Genomic DNA, 18,136 nt, shown 5'->3' on the forward strand with positions numbered 1-18,136 from the left:
CAAAGCAAACACTTTTACTGTAGGGTGAGAAAGGTGTTTATTCTGCTTTAGAAAAGTGCGTGATTCAAAGGTTCAAGAGTGAGAGAGTGCATCACGCTTAATTTCCAAATAATCTTTCATTGCACAACTCAGCCAAGTAGTCCATCGAGAAACATGAAGCACCTGAGGTAACTGCGCTGTGAAATCCCTAGGGAAACAAAGGTTTGGGGGAAAAAGGTATCGGAGCCCCTGGCACCTCAATTCAAAAAAACAGAAGTGACTTACATGATTTTATCCCATACAAATAGATGCACATTATTAGCAGGCATGTTGAAATAATATATGTGACCCAGTGGTGGCACCTGCATAGCTCCATCCATGAAGCACTTCAGAAACTGCAACTGTGACAGGAAATTTCAGGAACACTTTGCACTGAAAAGTGCTGACCGAGTCCTCAAAGAGGAGGAGAGGGAGTTATTCCTTGTAATTAAAGGACTGTTAACCAGCCAGCCAAGCACAGCGGAGACACCATCCTGCCCAAGCAGCATTTACGTCCCGAGTGAGAGATGTCTCACTTTTTTTTTTTTTTTTTCCCAGGAGGTCAGGCAAAGTAGCCCCTGAGTAGGTTGGGAGGAAGGATTAAATGTCCCCAAAGGGCTCCATGAAGGAGATGATCTATGAAAGCTCACACACCCCATTAAAAAAAGATTTCTGGGAAGGCAGCCAGACGGTTCCTCTGGTCAGGCATGTTGGGAGGGCGCTGGGCACGGAGAGACCTTCTGCAGATAGGAGCTTAGTGTAAGGAGGTAACCATCAACCCTCCAGCTGCTTTCCCTTGCAAGCATTTGTCCCTCCTTTGACTGTTTGGAGTGTTGCTCTTCCGTTTGCATTTCATCTTAGCCTCGTCTGTGCTAACAGGGATTTCGTCGTATCTGGCTGACATAAAAGGACTCCTTACCAAAGGTGCAGCAGGTCTAACTAAAGACCAGGGTAGTGGGGCACGTCGAGACGTGCCCAGCTGCCAGTACGTTTCTGCAGAGTGTGCAGTGTCCATCTCCAAAGGGCTTCAGCTGAGGTGTGGAGGGAACGATTTATCTGTCTGCCATAAGCTGATAATAAGACAAACTTGCAGGGGCAGAGCACAGGTTTACCAAATTTACACAAATTAAGAAACGTCCCATCAGTTCTTTAATTAGGCAAAAGTGTTGAGGATCTTGGCTGTGGACTTAAGCAGAAGGTAGAACCATTAGTAGGGCTGTTATTTTTAATTACCAGTTCAGTGCTGAAAAAGCTATATTCAAATGCCAGCTGAAATTCAGAAATAACATTGTGCCCCTCGAGGCTGGAGTTTAATTATGCTTGGGCTTAATTATGATAGATTATACCACCAAAATATCTGTTTATTGTATTTTCTCTGAAGTCATAGCTGCAGAAGGGGGTACCTGACTACTCATCCAGAACCAAGTTTGCAAAAACATTTCTCCAACAGCTTTAGGAATTTATAGGTGCACCTCTAACATAACCCAAGTTATTTTGTTCTCTAATTTATCCTACCTTCTGAAGCCATGGTGGTAAAAGCTTTGGATGAGGTTTCATTAGACTTATTGTCTGTGAAGAAAAAAAAAAGAAAGATGAAAGCAGTTCTTAAAGGTATTAAGGCTTTTGTTATAGAGGCTGAAAATTTAGTCTGGAGTTCGTGTCATACTGTGCATTAGTATGGCACCTTCACAGAACATAGCCGAGAATTAATTTAATTCTTTCATTTCTGTCACATCTAAATATATTAACATTCTTATACAGAGTGGATCTATCTTAGCATTAGCATAGCCTGCAGGCAAGAACGTAGACTGCTTTAATTGACGGCTCTCCAATTTGAATATATTTCTACAAAACTGCAAATTGGGTGAAATGAGTCATTTTGGAGAAAAATGATCTTTTATCTCCCTTACCTCCAAAGCTATATTTCTAGAGGAGTAAGCTCTGGCTTTTGATGTGGTCTTTCTTTGTGGAAAAACACACCAATAAGCATATCCACAGCCACAAGTGAACACAGCTGAGCTGCAAGTAGTCACCACGGTACGCGAAGTACCTGTGGAGGCTGCTAAGGGGCTAGCCGTTCAGTTGCATTATCTGTGCAGCAAGGAGCATGCATAGTAAAAAAAAAAAAAAAAAGACGTGTAACTATGGATTTGCACCTGAAGAGGAGGCATGCACAAGAAGGTGCTAAAGGAGATCAGTCTGCCCTTCTCGCCGGTCACCCTGCATCCTCAGAAATGCCATAAACCTCTGCACGGCCATGTCTCCTGCTTTCACCAACTACTTAGGACAGTATTTCTCCATGCTTCCCTAATCACATAGCCAATTCTTACAGTACAGGTTATAGGAGAGTTTCTCCATTGTCCAAAATGGTTGAACTGTTTCAGGGGCCTTTTGCAGGTTTCACTGAAGATGCACAACATAGCCCTGACTCTGAGGGTTTGATTTTCCAGAGAGCTGCATTGCACATATGCAGACTTTCTGCCAGGAGCACTCAGTGAGAAGCACATGATTATAATAGCTCACTGGTGCCATGTGGCTAAGCTAGTGTATTTTTGGGTATGGGAAGTGCAGCAAATTACTGCCTAAACATACAGCAAGAATCTTATGTTTGTGCAGGAGTTTCTTAGCTCATTTAGAGGCTTAAGCAAAGACTTGAACTAAAAAACCTGTCAGAAAGTTCAAGCTGTGTGATGAACTTGTACAATAAAGCTTCCATGCTCTTGGCGTTTCTTCAGTATTTTAAATAGCAGAGAATACGTGTGTCTGGTATTCTTAATGTTTTAACATTTCAGATGCATCCTACCTATGAAAAACCTACTGAAGGAAACAAATATTTCTTCTGATGAAATATTCCGTGTTTCATTCCCGAGGAAGGAAAACAGACATGCACATGAGAATATCTTATGTGTCTGCTGGGTCCCTTGCAACACCAGTGTTGATCTCAGCTGATAGAAACCTTCACTGTCTTGCAAGTCTTCTTGTTCAACAGCAATTTCTTGGGAAAAAAAAACAAAACAAAACAAAAAGAAAAGCTGCAAGACCCTCTCATTACACTCCAAACTATAAATCAGAACTGTGCAAAATATCGGTACTGAAAAGCAAGCTCGTACGGCTGCAGGTTTCTTTGCTGAGACGCTATCAAAGATTTGGCAAGAACAGCACGGTTATGCCAAGCCATCGTTCCCACCGCTGGCAGTTGGAGGGGACTGTGGTCATGGCTGTTCGCCAGCAGTTCCCTTTGGGGAGGCCTGAAGCTCCCCTTCACCCAGATGGATGCCTACAGGCTCCCCGTGGCAGGAGCGAATGAGCAACCACCGCTTTTTTGGGAACCGCTTCTACAGCTGCGCCATTGACCTACTGACGGGTGGCATTACCTCCGGGCTGCTCCGTCAGGCTCGCTCTGTCCACGTACCACACGAGGCTTGGCTTGGGAAACACCTTCCTCACCACGCAGCTCACGTTAGGCTATGGAGCAGTAAAAGCCAGTCGTTAGCCTCTCTCATTCCTCACCCGGCTGCTGGCTTCCAAAATCCCTAATGGACAGAGCTTATTTACTCACCATCCCCCCTGGGAAGGAAACACTCGCTTCCTCTTTATTGTGTTTCTTTCCCCCCCGTTTTTCTGGTTGCAGGCACCATTGAATGAGAGCCCAGGGACACCCCCATCACCCTGGGCCAGGTTGGGGGTGACGGGGCTCCAACGTCCTCCAGCCCTGTGCTGTGGCTGGAGAGATACAGGGTGAACCTCCACCCTCCCACCTGCAGCCCAGTGCCTCAGTGACAAACACCCACACGGAGAAACACCGGAATCTGGAATGAGCATGGTGTGTGGGGGCAGAATGAGACACCTCCTGAAAGCCGTGTAAATCCTTCCTTCGTTAGGCAGATAAAGAGAAAAATCCCATGAAGAAGACTGCCTAGCACAATATGTTGATTATACAAAATTAAGATATCTTTGTAGAGGGCACGATAGGTAAGAGGTTTCCAGAAGTCACAAGGAATTCCATGCTTTAGATGCAGTAGTCCTGGCTTTATGCCAGTTGCTCTACAAATCTGTGTCTGTGCTCAATTTAATTTCTTGTCAAGCGATAGATGGGAAGGACCTCAAAATCAAGGCTGGATGAAGGGTTGGGCACTAGCAGGGTGGGAGGTCTCATCCCCATGCTGCCTGGATATTCCCAATTTCATTTACTTAGCAGCTTATGGCACTAAGAGAAATTGCCTGGTCTGTTTAAACGAAGGGAAAAAAAAAAAAAAAAAGAAAAAAGCATGTGCTACTCATGCAGCACAAAGCCCTCTTGCTCCCACTTTTGAAGAAAGTGGTTCACACATTTAGTTCAAAGCAAGCTTGATGCATTGCAGCCAGCAGAAGTCAATCATTCAGTATGAAGACTGAAACTACTCAGCTGAAACTCTTTCCTTGCCGTGGCAAATAACCTCTGAACTCATAGTGTAATTGCTTTCCCCTCTTTTAACATTCAGTTATTTTTCAGGCACTTTTAGTTCATAGTATTTTTACAAATGCTTCCTATGAAAGAAATACAAATCTGACATCCAAAGTAGATTTAAGCCCTACAAGAAAGGGTGGAAAAGAGAAGGAAAGGAGTTGGTGTTTATTTGGAGGTGAAGAATGGACAGAGGCTCTTGGAAGAGTTTCTGTTGCCTGGTCCCATGACAGCAGCACCCCTTGCTCTGCTCAACAGGACAGTGCAGACAAAAGCCTGCAACGTCCAACACCACACCTGGAAATAGGTCACGAGGAAAATTATACCAGTTTTGCAGAACCAGCTGACACATGGCTTGTCTGAAGCAGGTGGATATGGCTAATACAAGGTTCTGCCTGCCCACAAACGCTGTTTCCAAGGAAAACTGTCTTAATTTGGGATGCTCGCAGATCAAAAGCTTCAACCTGGATGGATGCAAGAGGAAGCAAAGCACCATAGCTAGTAGCCAGAGTGGCTTGCTAGTCAGTCATATGGGCCACGAATATGTTTTATGCCAAGTATGGGCAGTGCGGCACAGCAGACCTTTAGGTTTTGGCATTACAAAGCAAGTGATAAAACAGAAGCCCCAAAACACTTGTGTAGCTCTTCAGCTCTAAAACGGGGCCCTCAGGCTTAGATCCAGTCACTCCACTGGCATCTGACTGCTCCAGCTGAGTTCTGCCTGCAGCACGACCCATCGCACCTGACACGATCATCGCCTTTCCGTCCACACGCTGGGCCACGTGGGTGCCGAGCACCGCTCCCACAGCACCCGCTCCTCCCTGGCCCCTCGGAGCAGCATCCTGGGGAGCGGGTGACCTTCTTCAGAGAGGGATTTTAAGCAGCGTGGAAAGGGCAGCCCGAGGCTGCCGGGTGGTAACCGGCAGATGGGGAGAGAAAGGGACCATCGCAGCCCCCTGCAACATCATCAGCTCCTCACAGCCTCTCAAGTCCTGCCCCGGAGCCTTCCCTAGGGCTAACACAAAACCGGATTTTGCCTACACCATGGAGAAGCACTTAGCTAGCTCCAGTTTGTGCCCACTGAAGCAGCTCGCTGCTGTGGGGATGGGAATCGGTCAGGAGAAAGGGCACGAACGGCTGACATCAACTCATTGACTTGCTCGTCGCCCTGTGAGCTCGGTCGGTTTGGAGGTCCTGGCTACGTCTGGTTCAGCTTAGCTTGCCTGGCCCTGCAGGGGTGGCTCTGTTACGGTCACGGGCATTACTCTTTGCTCCAAAATTGCTCACCTTCTGCGTGGTGCCAGCTGAGCCCTCCTGCAGCCTAACAGAGATCTCAGGGTAGGCTGGAAAGCAAACAGAAATGTATTCGTGAAATGGATACCGAAGGTCACGGTAACAGCTTCTAATAAGGCTTAACAGCCTTGTTTCGTAAAAAGAGTGGAAATTAAATCCTACATCCACCCACACACCTAGCTAGATAAAAGCTTGCACAGCTCCAATTTGAGGTCAAGGAAGTGGTTTACAACCATATATCAGCAGCTACTACCACAAAATCCATGATGTATTTCACTGCCTATCTAAACCACTCTTGGGCAGCTTTGCTGGAGAAACGAGCTGAAACCATCACGCAGTCACGGCTCCGGCAGCAGAGCCACCCTTCCCAGGCCTGCTGAAATAAAACACTCGCCAGTCGTCGGTTCCTCAGGGCATTTGCCATCTGCAAAGGCTTTAGCCATCCCCCAAAAAGTTGATTGATTTTGGGTACCAGGTATCCACACGCTGTCACCCGGACAGATGTGTGACAGTGTCACACCACAGACGTTTCCTGCCTTGCCAGAGCTCACCTTCACATCAGAGCAGCAGATCTCCGATGACCACATCCACAACAAACGGAAACAAGTGTTTACTTTTGTTTTCACAGCATTTTGGTTCTAGGTGCGGCTGACTGTATAGGTAAAATATACCGAGTACCGTAAGCCTCTCTAAATTGGCATTTCTAAATTAGCCATTGGGATCACTGGTTTGCAGTAATATTAACTGCCTTGTTAAGTAAGGACTGTTGAAACTGTGCTAATATATAGTAAATCTCAAAAGCCTTGGATAAATTGTTCTTCTGGCCCTGTCTGAGCCTTAAAACTGGACTGGAAACAAGTGCAACCCCTGGATTACTTAGAAGATCTGTAATTTTTTCTCCTTCCAACTTAAACTTTAATCTCTACCATTAAGATACTTTTCTTTTCTGAGCTTGTTAATTGATATAGGGCCACCTCAGTTCATTACATTCCCCTCTGAGGTGAACTGCTTAAGTTTCCCTGTTGTTTTATATAACAAATCCACCAAAGACTCTCCTGTGTTCTTTTTTTAATTTCCATTTTTCTGCCTAGTGTTACTGATGGATTATGCTTGGGAGTGACCTATATTTAATTATCATGGCCTTATGGACTTTGTGTACTTTTTGGGTGGAATTTCCTTTTTTTTTTTTTTTTCCTACTGGGGCTTGTTGGCTTTTTTTTGTGTGGATTCTTCCTGTCAGAAGATGAATGTCTTAAGATTTCGTCCTTGTTTCTGCCTTGCCAAAATTGTAGAGATGGTAGTGGGGCTAGCAGAAGACAACTGTACTTTTTCAGATGTAAGAAAAAGTCTGGTAAACTGGATCTTCTAATCTCAGCTAAAAGTTGGCTGGGAGACTAACATCTAGTCTAGTGCCTGCTCTTCCTTTTGTTTTTTGATGAGAATGGGTATACCTTTTCACATCTGTATTGGATGCTGTCCTCTGCTTTCTCAGAAAACATATTTGCTGGGTAACTGTTCTGGCAGGCAGCTCTCAAGCATAGCTCTCAATGATCTAATAGATCTTTTCCATTTAACATCTCAGCCCCTGTTAACAGCTTGACATTCATTTGTCTTGCTAGGATATTTACCAATGTTTTGGGTCTAGCAGAAATTCAATATTTAGTATAGTAGTTTCTGCTGCTGAGCTTTTACTCTTACAAAAAGGAGAAATCAATTTTTGGCAAAGTTAGATGTGAAAAGGCCATCCATTTTCTCAGAAACTTGTATCTAAAAGAACTCTGTTCTATAAAAGAAATATTTTAAAGCATTTCAGTCCAAAAGTACCCTCTTAAAAAAAGCTTTCTTGATTGAATGTCTGTTTTTACTCAACCTATCAAGACTCTCAACTTCATTGAGGGACTCGTTCATGCCTTCCCCATCCTCCCCTGCCCGGCTCTCAGTCATACCTCAAAGCATCTGTGGGGAAGTGCCACTGCTGCCCCTCAGACCTGGGCTGTCTCTGCCGTGTTTAGCCCCGGAGTCTTTGTCAGAGGGATCCTGCACAGGGAGCTTTCCCCAGGCAGCACTACCTTCCTCTCCTCCTCTTCCTCCTGCCCCTTACAGCACCGTGGTGCGCTAGCTGCCTGCCCTCCCTGCCCTTCTTTCATGCCGCTCAGCCCGTGGGGTTCGATTGCGTGAGTGTTTGGGTGAGGGGGGGATGCTGGCTTGCTGAGATGGGAAAATCTCCCCAAGCCTCAGTTGGCCTCGGTTTTCTAGCTACATCCTTTTTAATGGCCAGGATGACAGATATAACCAATATAACGTGCTGTCGACAGTGTATGCGCTTACTATCATGCTCTAGATCCTGCCCTGGCCGTTCGAGGCTGGGTCTACCTGCTAGGACATAAATGTTCATTTCTTCATTCCCCGGTCAGCTTTGGCACAAGGAACAAGAGAGGTGCTGTCATCTGAAGTGGCTGTTTGTCTGTTCCCAAATGTCAACTGGAGCTTGCTGGATTATTCTGGCCACTGTCTCTGCCTGTTCTTTGCCAGCTCCTGCCCTGCCAGCCCATGGGCTGGTGCAGGGGCGGCTCTGGACCGTCTGCTCTTGGTCTCCCCTTCCGTTGCAGCACAAGAGAGGTAAATGGAGAAAAGCTGGTATGAGGCAATCGTAAGCAGTGTGCCTTTAGCAAATGGTAACAGAAAGGAGTGAGACAGCATGCGAAATAGTTATTTTACCAGCAAAATATCAGACGTGAAGAGGCTAAGGGCACAGAAACGCACTTCCTCCAAGATCTGGACTCCATTGGCCTAGGTCTGAGAGACCTTCCTCAGCACCAACGCAAACCAGCTCTCAGGGAGCCCCTCCACCTAACCCTGCCCTCAGGACACCCGTGAGGGAGGCTGACGGGGCATAGCACCCCAGTCCAAAGCCAGCCAGCACTTACTGGGAGCATCACAGGCTGTTCACCACCAAGGGCCACGGTTGCTTTCTCTTGTTTGCCTCTCTCCCCTGTTGTACAAATATGCTGATGTGGCTGCATGCACAGACAACTACGTGTGACACAGTAATTCAGAGAATAAGTCAAATAAAGCAAACTCTTGGGCTAACAGATACACAAACCAGGGCGAAAGCATCAGCAGGGATGGAGGGGAGGGAGAGTTCAAGTATGGTGGTATACTTGAACGATTACCCAGCTAACGCTGTAGCTATTTGACAAATGTTGATTTTTAAAAGCAAGACCCATGTCTGAATCATGCAAACACAAGAGAAAATTTCAGATCATTAACTTCTATTTTTATTTCTCTTGTGTCAGTGACCAACAGGTCCCAGACACAGGTTTTGCTTTTTTTTTTAATTCTTGCTGCTCCCTGTTGAATCTTTCTTTGCATTCAGAGCATTAGCCTCTCATGGCCATGCTGTCCTCGAGCCGTGGGCTTCCTTGGGCAAGCAGCTACAGTCAAGGGACAGTTGACAGACCCACTGTTTAACACCCATTCATTTTAGGAGCATTGGAAATATGTTTTCCAGATCCACTGCTCTATAAGCAGAAAATACAGCCCAGTTTTCAGTGGACAGCATTTTTCTGCTTCAGTTGTACCTCAGCGACTGTAGTTCCCAAGCCACTAGAAGGGGAACAGAGCAAGTAACTAAAGATGGGGAAGGCTTCCAGCATGAAATGCCAGCCCACACGTTTGCGGTACATGGGCCCTGCCACTCCTGACCAGTTTGAGACTGCCAGGCAGGACGTCATTTTCAGAACCAGAGCCTTTGGCAGCAGCTGAACACCACATGCCTTCGAGGATGCGACTCTACAACGATAGTTCCAAATCACTTCAGCTGCTTAATAAATTTTGGTCATGATTTCCTAGCTGCAGACAGCACAGTAATTTTATAACTGGGGCACAGAGATCTTCATCATCAAGGTGCATACCTGTAACCCGCAAAGTGCCCACATAAGCTTACCCATTGGGGTGAGATAGTGGCAATGTGCACGCCGGTGGTGTCGATGTATGCACAATGGATCTACTATTTTTGATGCCAGAAATTGAAGGAATGCCCTCAAATTCTTTCTAAGAACTATGGGGTTATTTACTAACATTTTAACTCATTGCAGCTGAAAAAAACCCAATGTAAATATGTATATATAAAAAAACCCTGGTGTATTTTGAAAGCTGTTGCCTTCAGAACCAGGCAGGAGTGTTACCTTTCCACGTGCAAGTAAGCGGGCAGTTGGCATGAGTCCCTTACCGAATACTCTCACGGTGGTGCTGCTCTTCTGGACTCTTTCCGGGTGGTACGCCACGTGGCAGGAAAATACCTTGCCATCATCTGTGATTTTGGTGGGGAAAATCTTTAGAGTGTAGTTCAAACCCAGGCGGACTCTTTGCCCGTCCAGCATGCTGCTGTTCCTGTACACTGCAGGACAGGAGGGCTCCTTGGTCACAAGTTCCTCTCTCCTGCCATTTTCCCCCTGTGAAAAGAGCAATCCACACAATGTGTGAAGACCAGACACCCCCCCACGCCCCAAATATTTTTGTAGACCAGCTCTATTCCCGCTATGAAAAGCTTCCCTCACACCCTTAGCATTGTGTAGTAGTAAGTGGACATTTGCAACATCTATTTTTTTCCAAATACATTCTCTCCCACAACTTCAAAACCAATAGCAGTCATCATCGTACCAATAAATATGGAGTAAATAGCTGTGTCTTGTGAGTCCTGATCTCTGTAGCCTGCAGAGAGGGCAACAGAGCTGCTTTCTCACTGCAGCAATCTTTAAGTTATGCTGAACATCCCATACCTATTAAATATGACTGAAATTCCAAGAAAATCCTTGCTCTTTTAGATTTTAAATAGTGAGAACCTGATAATAATAGCTAAAAGTCATCCTCCCTTAATGTCTGTGTGCCAGCCACCCTTAGATATAGGTGCAGCCGGCATATCCTGGACATCTGTGCCTCGGTACATATCTGCAAGCTATACTCCGAATGACGCATGGTGACCCACGTGTGTCACTGTGCTGACCTTTGGGGGTTTTTTTTGCCCTTCCTCTGCTACTTTGTAGAGTGAGCTAGCGACACTAAAAAGTAGTAAGGACAAGGATGTTCCCTACAAAAACTTTAAGAATTTTCATATTAAGAATGCCCTGCAAAGGGGAGATCTAAATAGATAATGAGCTGGGTGAGATAATCACCTTTAAGAAAACCCTCAACAGTTACAGCTCCTCGGTGACAATAGATAGAAATTAAGAGGCAAAACTCAAGGACACTACTGGCTGATACTTATCTCTACATACTGAAATTAATGCTGAAAGGTTGCATTAAAACATGCATACAAATATTTACCCAGAAAGTGAGATGCAGTACAAAAATATAACGAGCTTTATATCTCACAGCAAATTGCTTAAAAATAGTTTTTATGTGGTTAGCTAGATAACTGGGTTTGCATGTCTTTGGTGTGCATCTGTGACACAGAGGTTAACAAAACCAAAAACATTAGAGTCAGCCCCCCTTTTTTTTTCTATTTCAAGGCGGCCTGATATCTCACTACCTTATGCTGTAACCGTGTACTTTTCAGAGATACTAAAGCTTCACTACAGCAAAAATCCCTAAGAAATCCAACACAAGGAATATTTCAGTTCTGTTACATTTGCTAAGTTTTTTGCCACTTTCCACGGACCTGCTCAACATGTACTCCTGAAAAAATAAAAACAATTAAGATGGAATTTCCCCTCTTTGTTTCTTCCACAGCTATTGTTTGTGGTGTCTATGTTGCAAAACCATGTTTGTACTTTTTCCCTTTATTATCACAGTTCAACATGACCGATACTTTTTGTTTAGCAGATTCTGCAGGACACAGTAAAGTCCAACATTTCTATTTCAACCTGTAAAAATACCCTGTAGTTCCTTCTGAAGCTTGTACCTGAGATGAAGAACACTTACCACTAGCCACTTCAAAGGATAATTGGACAAATTTTCTGAGGTCGTGTCCTCAACGCATGGAATTTCTAAAGTCTGGTTTAACCGCACTTCCTTCACGTAGTGCTGCTCCTCTTTTATCATTGCAACAACGATGACAAAAAAAAGCCCAAGAAGGAAAATCAGAAACATGATGTTCATTCTGCTTTAAAAACCAATGCTGACTAGTCTTCTGTTCAAGGAACAGGCACTTTTTTGATTAGAAGGGAACTGTAATTTTCAACCATTACCGATAGACACTTTTGTTACGTGAAAGCCCTGCATCTGATTCTAGATGCAGTTTCATGACTCTAATTCACAGCTTTACCTGAATTTTTTGGCAATTCATACAAACCTTTGCTTAACTGCAGGATCAAGATGTCTCCTTTTGGAGCTGAGAATAATTTGAAGCTTCAATTTTTCCCTTACAATTTTCTTCTGCGGCAATAAACCTTCACATCAATTTTGCACACCTGTATTTCCTTTTCTCTGAAGATAACCGCAGACCTTCTTTTCACTAAGCAAGGTGTTCAGCATGTCAAGCAGGTTAAGATTAACCCCGTTTTTCAGTGTAAATGCCCCTTTTGTTATTGTCTAACCTGCCCGCTACCAGAAGCAGAGAGCCTGTCCCTCTTTCCTTTGTTATCAATTTAAAAAAGCATTTTGGCATCTCCTACCCTACTCATTCCCCCTCCAGGGCTCTAGTCCACCTGCAGAAGGGCAAAGTGATGCAGCGAGCTGAGCACAGCCGTGGTCCGAACAGACCTGCCTTCCCTCTCCCCTGTAGGCAGGCACGAGCCCACGCTGCGGGGAAACTCTTGAACTTAGTTCCTCTGGTAGCTCTGGCTTGCGTGTTGAGATAGAATAGTTGTATATTTTACTCATTTTTTTTTTATCTTGAGGGGCGGGAGAATATCTAGCAGTCCCAGACTGTTATGTTATTTAGCAGTGGGGACTTTCTGGTGACTGTAACTTCCTTTATGTCTGGCGCCCAAGCACGGAGTGGCAGTGCCAGCATGCAGCCTGTGCCGCAGGGACGTGACGAAAGGCAGCGCCCGGAGTGGTGCCCAGGAGACCCAGCAGCAGAAGCAGCTTGTCTCCGCTCTCCACCAGAGCAAAGCAGCCGAGGAGCCAGCGACCACGATGGGACGCAGAGTGCACAAGCCCTAAAGGGGCTGGATAGTGCAGAACAGGTTAAAGAAAGGGCAAAGGAAGCAAATCTAGAGCTTCCCTGGGAAGAAAACCATATAGGAGGCTTTGCTGGGACAAGCTGCCATGCAAAAGTGCCATGCAGCGTACGAGAAGTACGAAGATGAGTAGTCGCCCCGGGAGCTCAGCCTGCAAACGGCCTCTGCCTGTTCTCACAGTCGTGTTCTCAGAGCTGCTCTGTTTCCGCCCCCGTCTTTGATTCTCATCTCCATTAACAGCCTGTTGGCTAAGGCCCTCCATGTTTGTCAGTCCTACATAGGCCTGCTGCTCTGCAGGCTTTTTGCCGTACCTACAAGTTGACTCCGTTTGGATTCACTTTGCTTTGATGTAGTTGGGAGCTGTACTTCATTAATGACTAGGACCCTTCTCCATCCCACTTGTAGGCTGGATTAAGGTCTTTTGCCTTCTTTTGAGTGGAGGTGGTTCATTGCAAAAGATCTGGTTACCTTAAAATACAAATCTGCAAGAGGTATGTTGCAAACTGCATTTTTTAATTCTCTCTAGCAAGGAGGTTATCAGTAGCACAGCTTGCTACATCATGCAGTTGCTGCAAAAAGGCACAATGATGCTGATATGAACGAGAGCTGCCCATGTTTAACATGTAGATATCAATAACGGCATTGAACATGCCAGTATCAACCAAGGGCACCAGCAAGAGAAAAGGAGCAATGCTTGATTAGCACTTACTGTGTTAAGGAAGAGATAGAGAAAAATCGCATGAACAGAAGCATGGGAGCCTTTTACGCTGTTACCAGCACTGTTTGTACCTCACTGCTCCCCACTTGATCCAGCCCCTCTGCCCTATGAAGCACAGGAAAATTCCCAAAGGGGAGCCTACTGCAGCACACGCAGGTAAAGTGGCAGCTTCGTCCTTGACACAGTTATCCAGCATGTACTGTTTAAACACACCCATCCTCTGTGGACTGCGCAGAGACGCTGGCTCTAATTTTGCCTCTGTAAGTTCATCAGGGCAGGCAGGTGCTGCTGGGTTGCCCCTGAGGTGTGCCTCTGGGATAACACCACCAAAACGCTTGGAGCTTGAGGCCGTCAGGGAGCAAGGCAGCGGCTTGGGTTAAATGTTGCTGTGTAGGAGTCTTGCACAGGACCTCCTCCTGCTGCAGGACCAGTGGGATCCAGCATGGGGACCAACATCCCTCCTGCCACCAGTCTGGCCTCACGATGCAGGCCAAAGAGGCGGTGGGAGTTCTGCTGCCCTCTGCTCCCCCTGCCATCCCCTGCGCTCACCACGCTCCTAACCCTTGAACACGTGCTGCATCTACAGCCCCCGGCACAAGCAGGGCAAGCATGTTGGCCTTGTAGCTCTGAACTGAATCCGTGCCAGGTTTGTTGCATTTACTTCATTCTTGGCTTGTTAACAGAAACCTGGGTCAGGAAGAGGTTTCTGGTGTCAGCAAATCCAGTGCCCCATGTGCACACCAACACGCTTGCCCAATGTCCCCCCCCAGCTCCATCTTCACAGCAGTTTGGGCTTTTGCCCTCACTGCTGGCATTAAACAGATGTTCCCAAAATTGCTGCACTAATGGTTGCCACTATTGTTTAGTTTGTAGTCAAATCCATTCATGTCCATTTAAATCCGTTTGTTCCTTTGCCAGGATAATTTAAATATCCTGCCCGGAGTCCCCACTCTCCCCTGAGGCTTACTTTCCAAGAGCAGTCATGCTGTTTTCCAGCTTCCTTTTGGCTGACAGAAGCAGCCAAGTCTCCATTCCTGTGATTGTCCTAAACAATCCCCCACTTTGCTCCGGTTTATTTTTGACGGTGGGGACACACATCCCTCCACTGAGCTAACGCTCAGCACACCCTGCAGATGCCAGCCCTCAGCCTCAACCAGACAAGGGAGTTTTCTCTTTCTCATGCCCAGTGCTGCGTGCCACAGCAGCAGCACAGCGTGGTTTGGCGATCCAGCAGCCTCCATCCCACCATATCCTGAGCCGCTCATCCAGTCTTCTCCGCAGCAAGTTTCTCCAAAACAAAAATGTGGAAACCACCCATCTCACCACCTTTTTTGCCTTCCTATCTAACTTTGTATTTCTCCAGACAAACAAGGTTTCCTAATCACGAGCTGGATAACAGCAGCTACAGAGTGCCTGGTAAATAGGAAACTGTGTAGGTGGCAGCATTCAGTGGCATCATTGCAAAGCCCAAACAAGTCACCATCACCGACCAAGAACAGTTAATCTATCCTGATATTCTCCCCACCCCCACTCCCCATTACGAGAAAGCAACATCTCATTCGTAATCACTTACCTTCTGCCTTGACAAGAAGTTGAATTTTTGCAGCCTTTGTCCCACATGGGTAAGTGGCAAAACTGCACTCGTACTGCCCGCTGAGGGAGACGGTAACGTTTTTCAGGTGCAGAGCCCACCGATTGCACTCAGACTTGGCATTTGGATCACGGAAACACAAAGCCTTTGTAGCATCCCAGTCGCAGCACTTCCTCATGCTGAAGGACACTGAAAAGTTGTAAGAGGCTTCAGGAAAGGTGAAGTAGTGGGTGCCATAAACAGGGTGATAAACAGCTATTCTGGTAAGCTGGTTGTCATCGGTCTTGGACCACTGAGTCTGTATTATGTAGGTGGTGTGTCGTTTTGGGAAGCTGCACACCAGGGTCACGTCAGCACCTGGCAAAGCACGAACCACTTCTGTTTGTGTAATGACGTCTTCAGGCTGGCCTTAAAAACAAACGGGACAGTTTTCAGTGTAAGTCATGTTTAAACAAAGCTTTCTACTAAGGCATCTTTGACATGATTTGGTGCCTTAGCCATAGACAACTATGAATACCCTACAACTGTAACAACAGGCTTTCCAGTGGGGAGCTTTACAGCAGATCTCCACCAGTACAAACCATGGAAAGAGAACTGGGAGAGCAGACACACGCTTGTCTGGAAGAGGGCAGGCAGCTCCCATCACGCTCACGGGAGTGAAACGGGAGCTCCGAGGGCCTCTGTGAAAATGGAAATCTTTCAAGTGATATAAATAAAGCAGAAGCTGGGCCTGGTTATTCCCCAGCTCTTTTTGCAAGAACAAATGAGTTATCCTTGCTGGCTAATTCTGCTCTGCACTGTTCCCCCCTGCCCATTGCAATTGCCTTCGCTGCTTCAACAGAGAAAGCTGCTCTTTTACCTCCACGTTATTAAACAGATCCTGCATGGCCTAAATGAGTATCTGCTTCAGTGTCAGAGTGAGATGCCCTGGTATGTACAGTTTCTTCCTCAATTAATTTCATAAAGCATGTTGGCAGTCCTTAGCGTGCCATATAAAGGAGTAATGGATCGGTGAAATGAAGGGGCTTTCAACGGGAGCCTGTGCTGCTTGGTTTTGCTGCTGCTGTAGTAAAATTGGTTCTTCTTCCTTTCTCCCTCCTATGAACAAGATTCTCACAGTCCCCAAACCCCTATATACAGGGCACTGACAAACTCAAGGAGATGAAAAATTTATGGATGGGGGAGTCGTAGTGAGACAAGTAATCAATCACACCCACAGAGCCATACACAAAAAGACCTTTTTTCAAAAGGGTGTGCAGGAACCCAGAAAAAAAGAGTTTGTGCCAATGTTCTTAGGTAGGCACTCGTTGCCTCCCATCTCCATTGGATTTTATCCTCCCTGTGGATCAAAACACCACTGAAAATTTGTTTTGGGAACTTGCCCCGCAGCCCCACCAGCCATACCACTGACTCCTCACGGCAGCAAGTGCACACTGCTCACCTTCTTTACCTGAAAAAAGCCGGTACCAATTTCTTTGCTTTGACGTGTGTTCTGCCGTGTGGTACAGGGCTCCGGGGCGCCTGAGCCAGGGGTTGCCCTGCCAGGGGCCAGGCGGTCTCGACGGTGCCCCACTCTCTGCCGGCTCAGCCGGGAGCCAGAGAGGGACCCTGCGCACCCACAGCTCTGGTTTGACAGGGAAGAAGACCAAGGGCAGAGTCCCACGTCCCCGCAGAGCTGGCTGAGATTTAGTACCAAACCACTGAAGGGTGACACGAACACGTAGAGACTAGGTGCGTGGTGAACAAAGCTACTGAATGGCCATGGCCCACAGTCTCTGTTTTTTATTGCTGTGCATGCTCTGTTCATCTTTTAATTGACTTCCAAGAGAGGGGATGACATAAGAGGGTAAATAAAAATAAGCTTGAGTGACAAGTGCTGTGAGACAAATTACTGGAAACTATTTTTGTCGGTCCAAGGAGCTTATTATAGCAAATGCTTACTGATTTCACTGTAAGTTTTTCATCAGTAAATGTTAAGTAAAAAGCTATTAGCAATCTTGCGATCAGACTAGCAGGCAAGGGACACCTAGCAAGTTATCTCTCATACTCATACTGATACATTAGGTCAAAGGGCCATGTAAAGAATGCCTACCAAGAATTACTTGAATATTTTATTTTAAGGTGAAAAATTACATATGTAGAAACAGCATTTTAATTTGTGTTGCTTGTTAGTGGCCTGGCACTTTAGGTTACTTTAACTGAACCCTTTCATGCAAAAGTATTCTTATCTTTTAGTTAACATCTCAACATAATTAGTCTCATTTTATGCCAACTTCATTCTTCCAAATCAAATGCTCTCCATTAGCTCATACTTGTGCTCTATTTGAAATTTAATGGAGCAACTCCCAGACATTTAGATGTCTGATCTCCACAAAGGGCATGGTGGTATGCACTTTCACCTTTGAGAGACTTCAGTGAGGATTTCATCCTCGGGGAAAAAAACCAACAATCCTATTTTTTCCTAAACAGTATTGCTTTCCTGCATGTGCGTGTCTTGAGGCTTCTAGTTCTTTCTTTGCATTTTAGAACTTTTATTTTCTATGAATACACATATGAAATATTTTCCTTTCTTTTACCATCCAGTTTGCCTCAGTGATGTAGAAAATAGGAACAGCCTATGCCAGATTTTGAGATGCATCTTACCATGCTGATCAAATACATGAACTTTTTCCTTTCTTAACTGGAAAAAGGCTTATCCCACAAAATTCTTCTTCCTAGCTGGTAATAAGTACTCCTGCATTCAGCATGGTCAGCCTGTTGGGGGGGGGTAGGGTGGGTGGAGGGGTTTGTGAGCATCAGGCTTTTTCTTGGTTTTACTCAGATTGTTTTTGGTTTAAACTCCCTCTGATGGGGATACAGTTCTCCTTACTCAACTTTTCTGAAAGTTTTACTCCCAATGACAAAGTTGTTTCTCAAGCCTTTAATGCAGCACGTAGGGCTGGGTGGGG

At 45.8% G+C, this 18,136-nt stretch overlaps 1 protein-coding gene across 1 annotated transcript in view; it reads right to left on the reverse strand.

The window, feature by feature from the left end:
- Positions 1-18,136, reverse strand: part of CD96 (CD96 molecule) — a 29,531-nt gene that overhangs the window by 10,579 nt on the left and 816 nt on the right. Inside the window, exons 2-8 of the mRNA XM_069785540.1 lie at positions 15,171-15,596; positions 11,678-11,787; positions 9,987-10,209; positions 5,750-5,805; positions 3,393-3,483; positions 2,837-3,013; positions 1,534-1,587 (exon numbers count right to left, since the gene is read on the reverse strand). Coding sequence (XP_069641641.1) covers positions 1,534-1,587; positions 2,837-3,013; positions 3,393-3,483; positions 5,750-5,805; positions 9,987-10,209; positions 11,678-11,787; positions 15,171-15,596 — 1,137 coding nt within the window. The remainder of the gene's footprint in view (positions 1-1,533; positions 1,588-2,836; positions 3,014-3,392; positions 3,484-5,749; positions 5,806-9,986; positions 10,210-11,677; positions 11,788-15,170; positions 15,597-18,136) is intronic.

Source organism: Haliaeetus albicilla, chromosome 6 (genome assembly GCF_947461875.1).
Source record: "Haliaeetus albicilla chromosome 6, bHalAlb1.1, whole genome shotgun sequence".
Lineage (NCBI taxonomy): Eukaryota > Metazoa > Chordata > Aves > Accipitriformes > Accipitridae > Haliaeetus > Haliaeetus albicilla.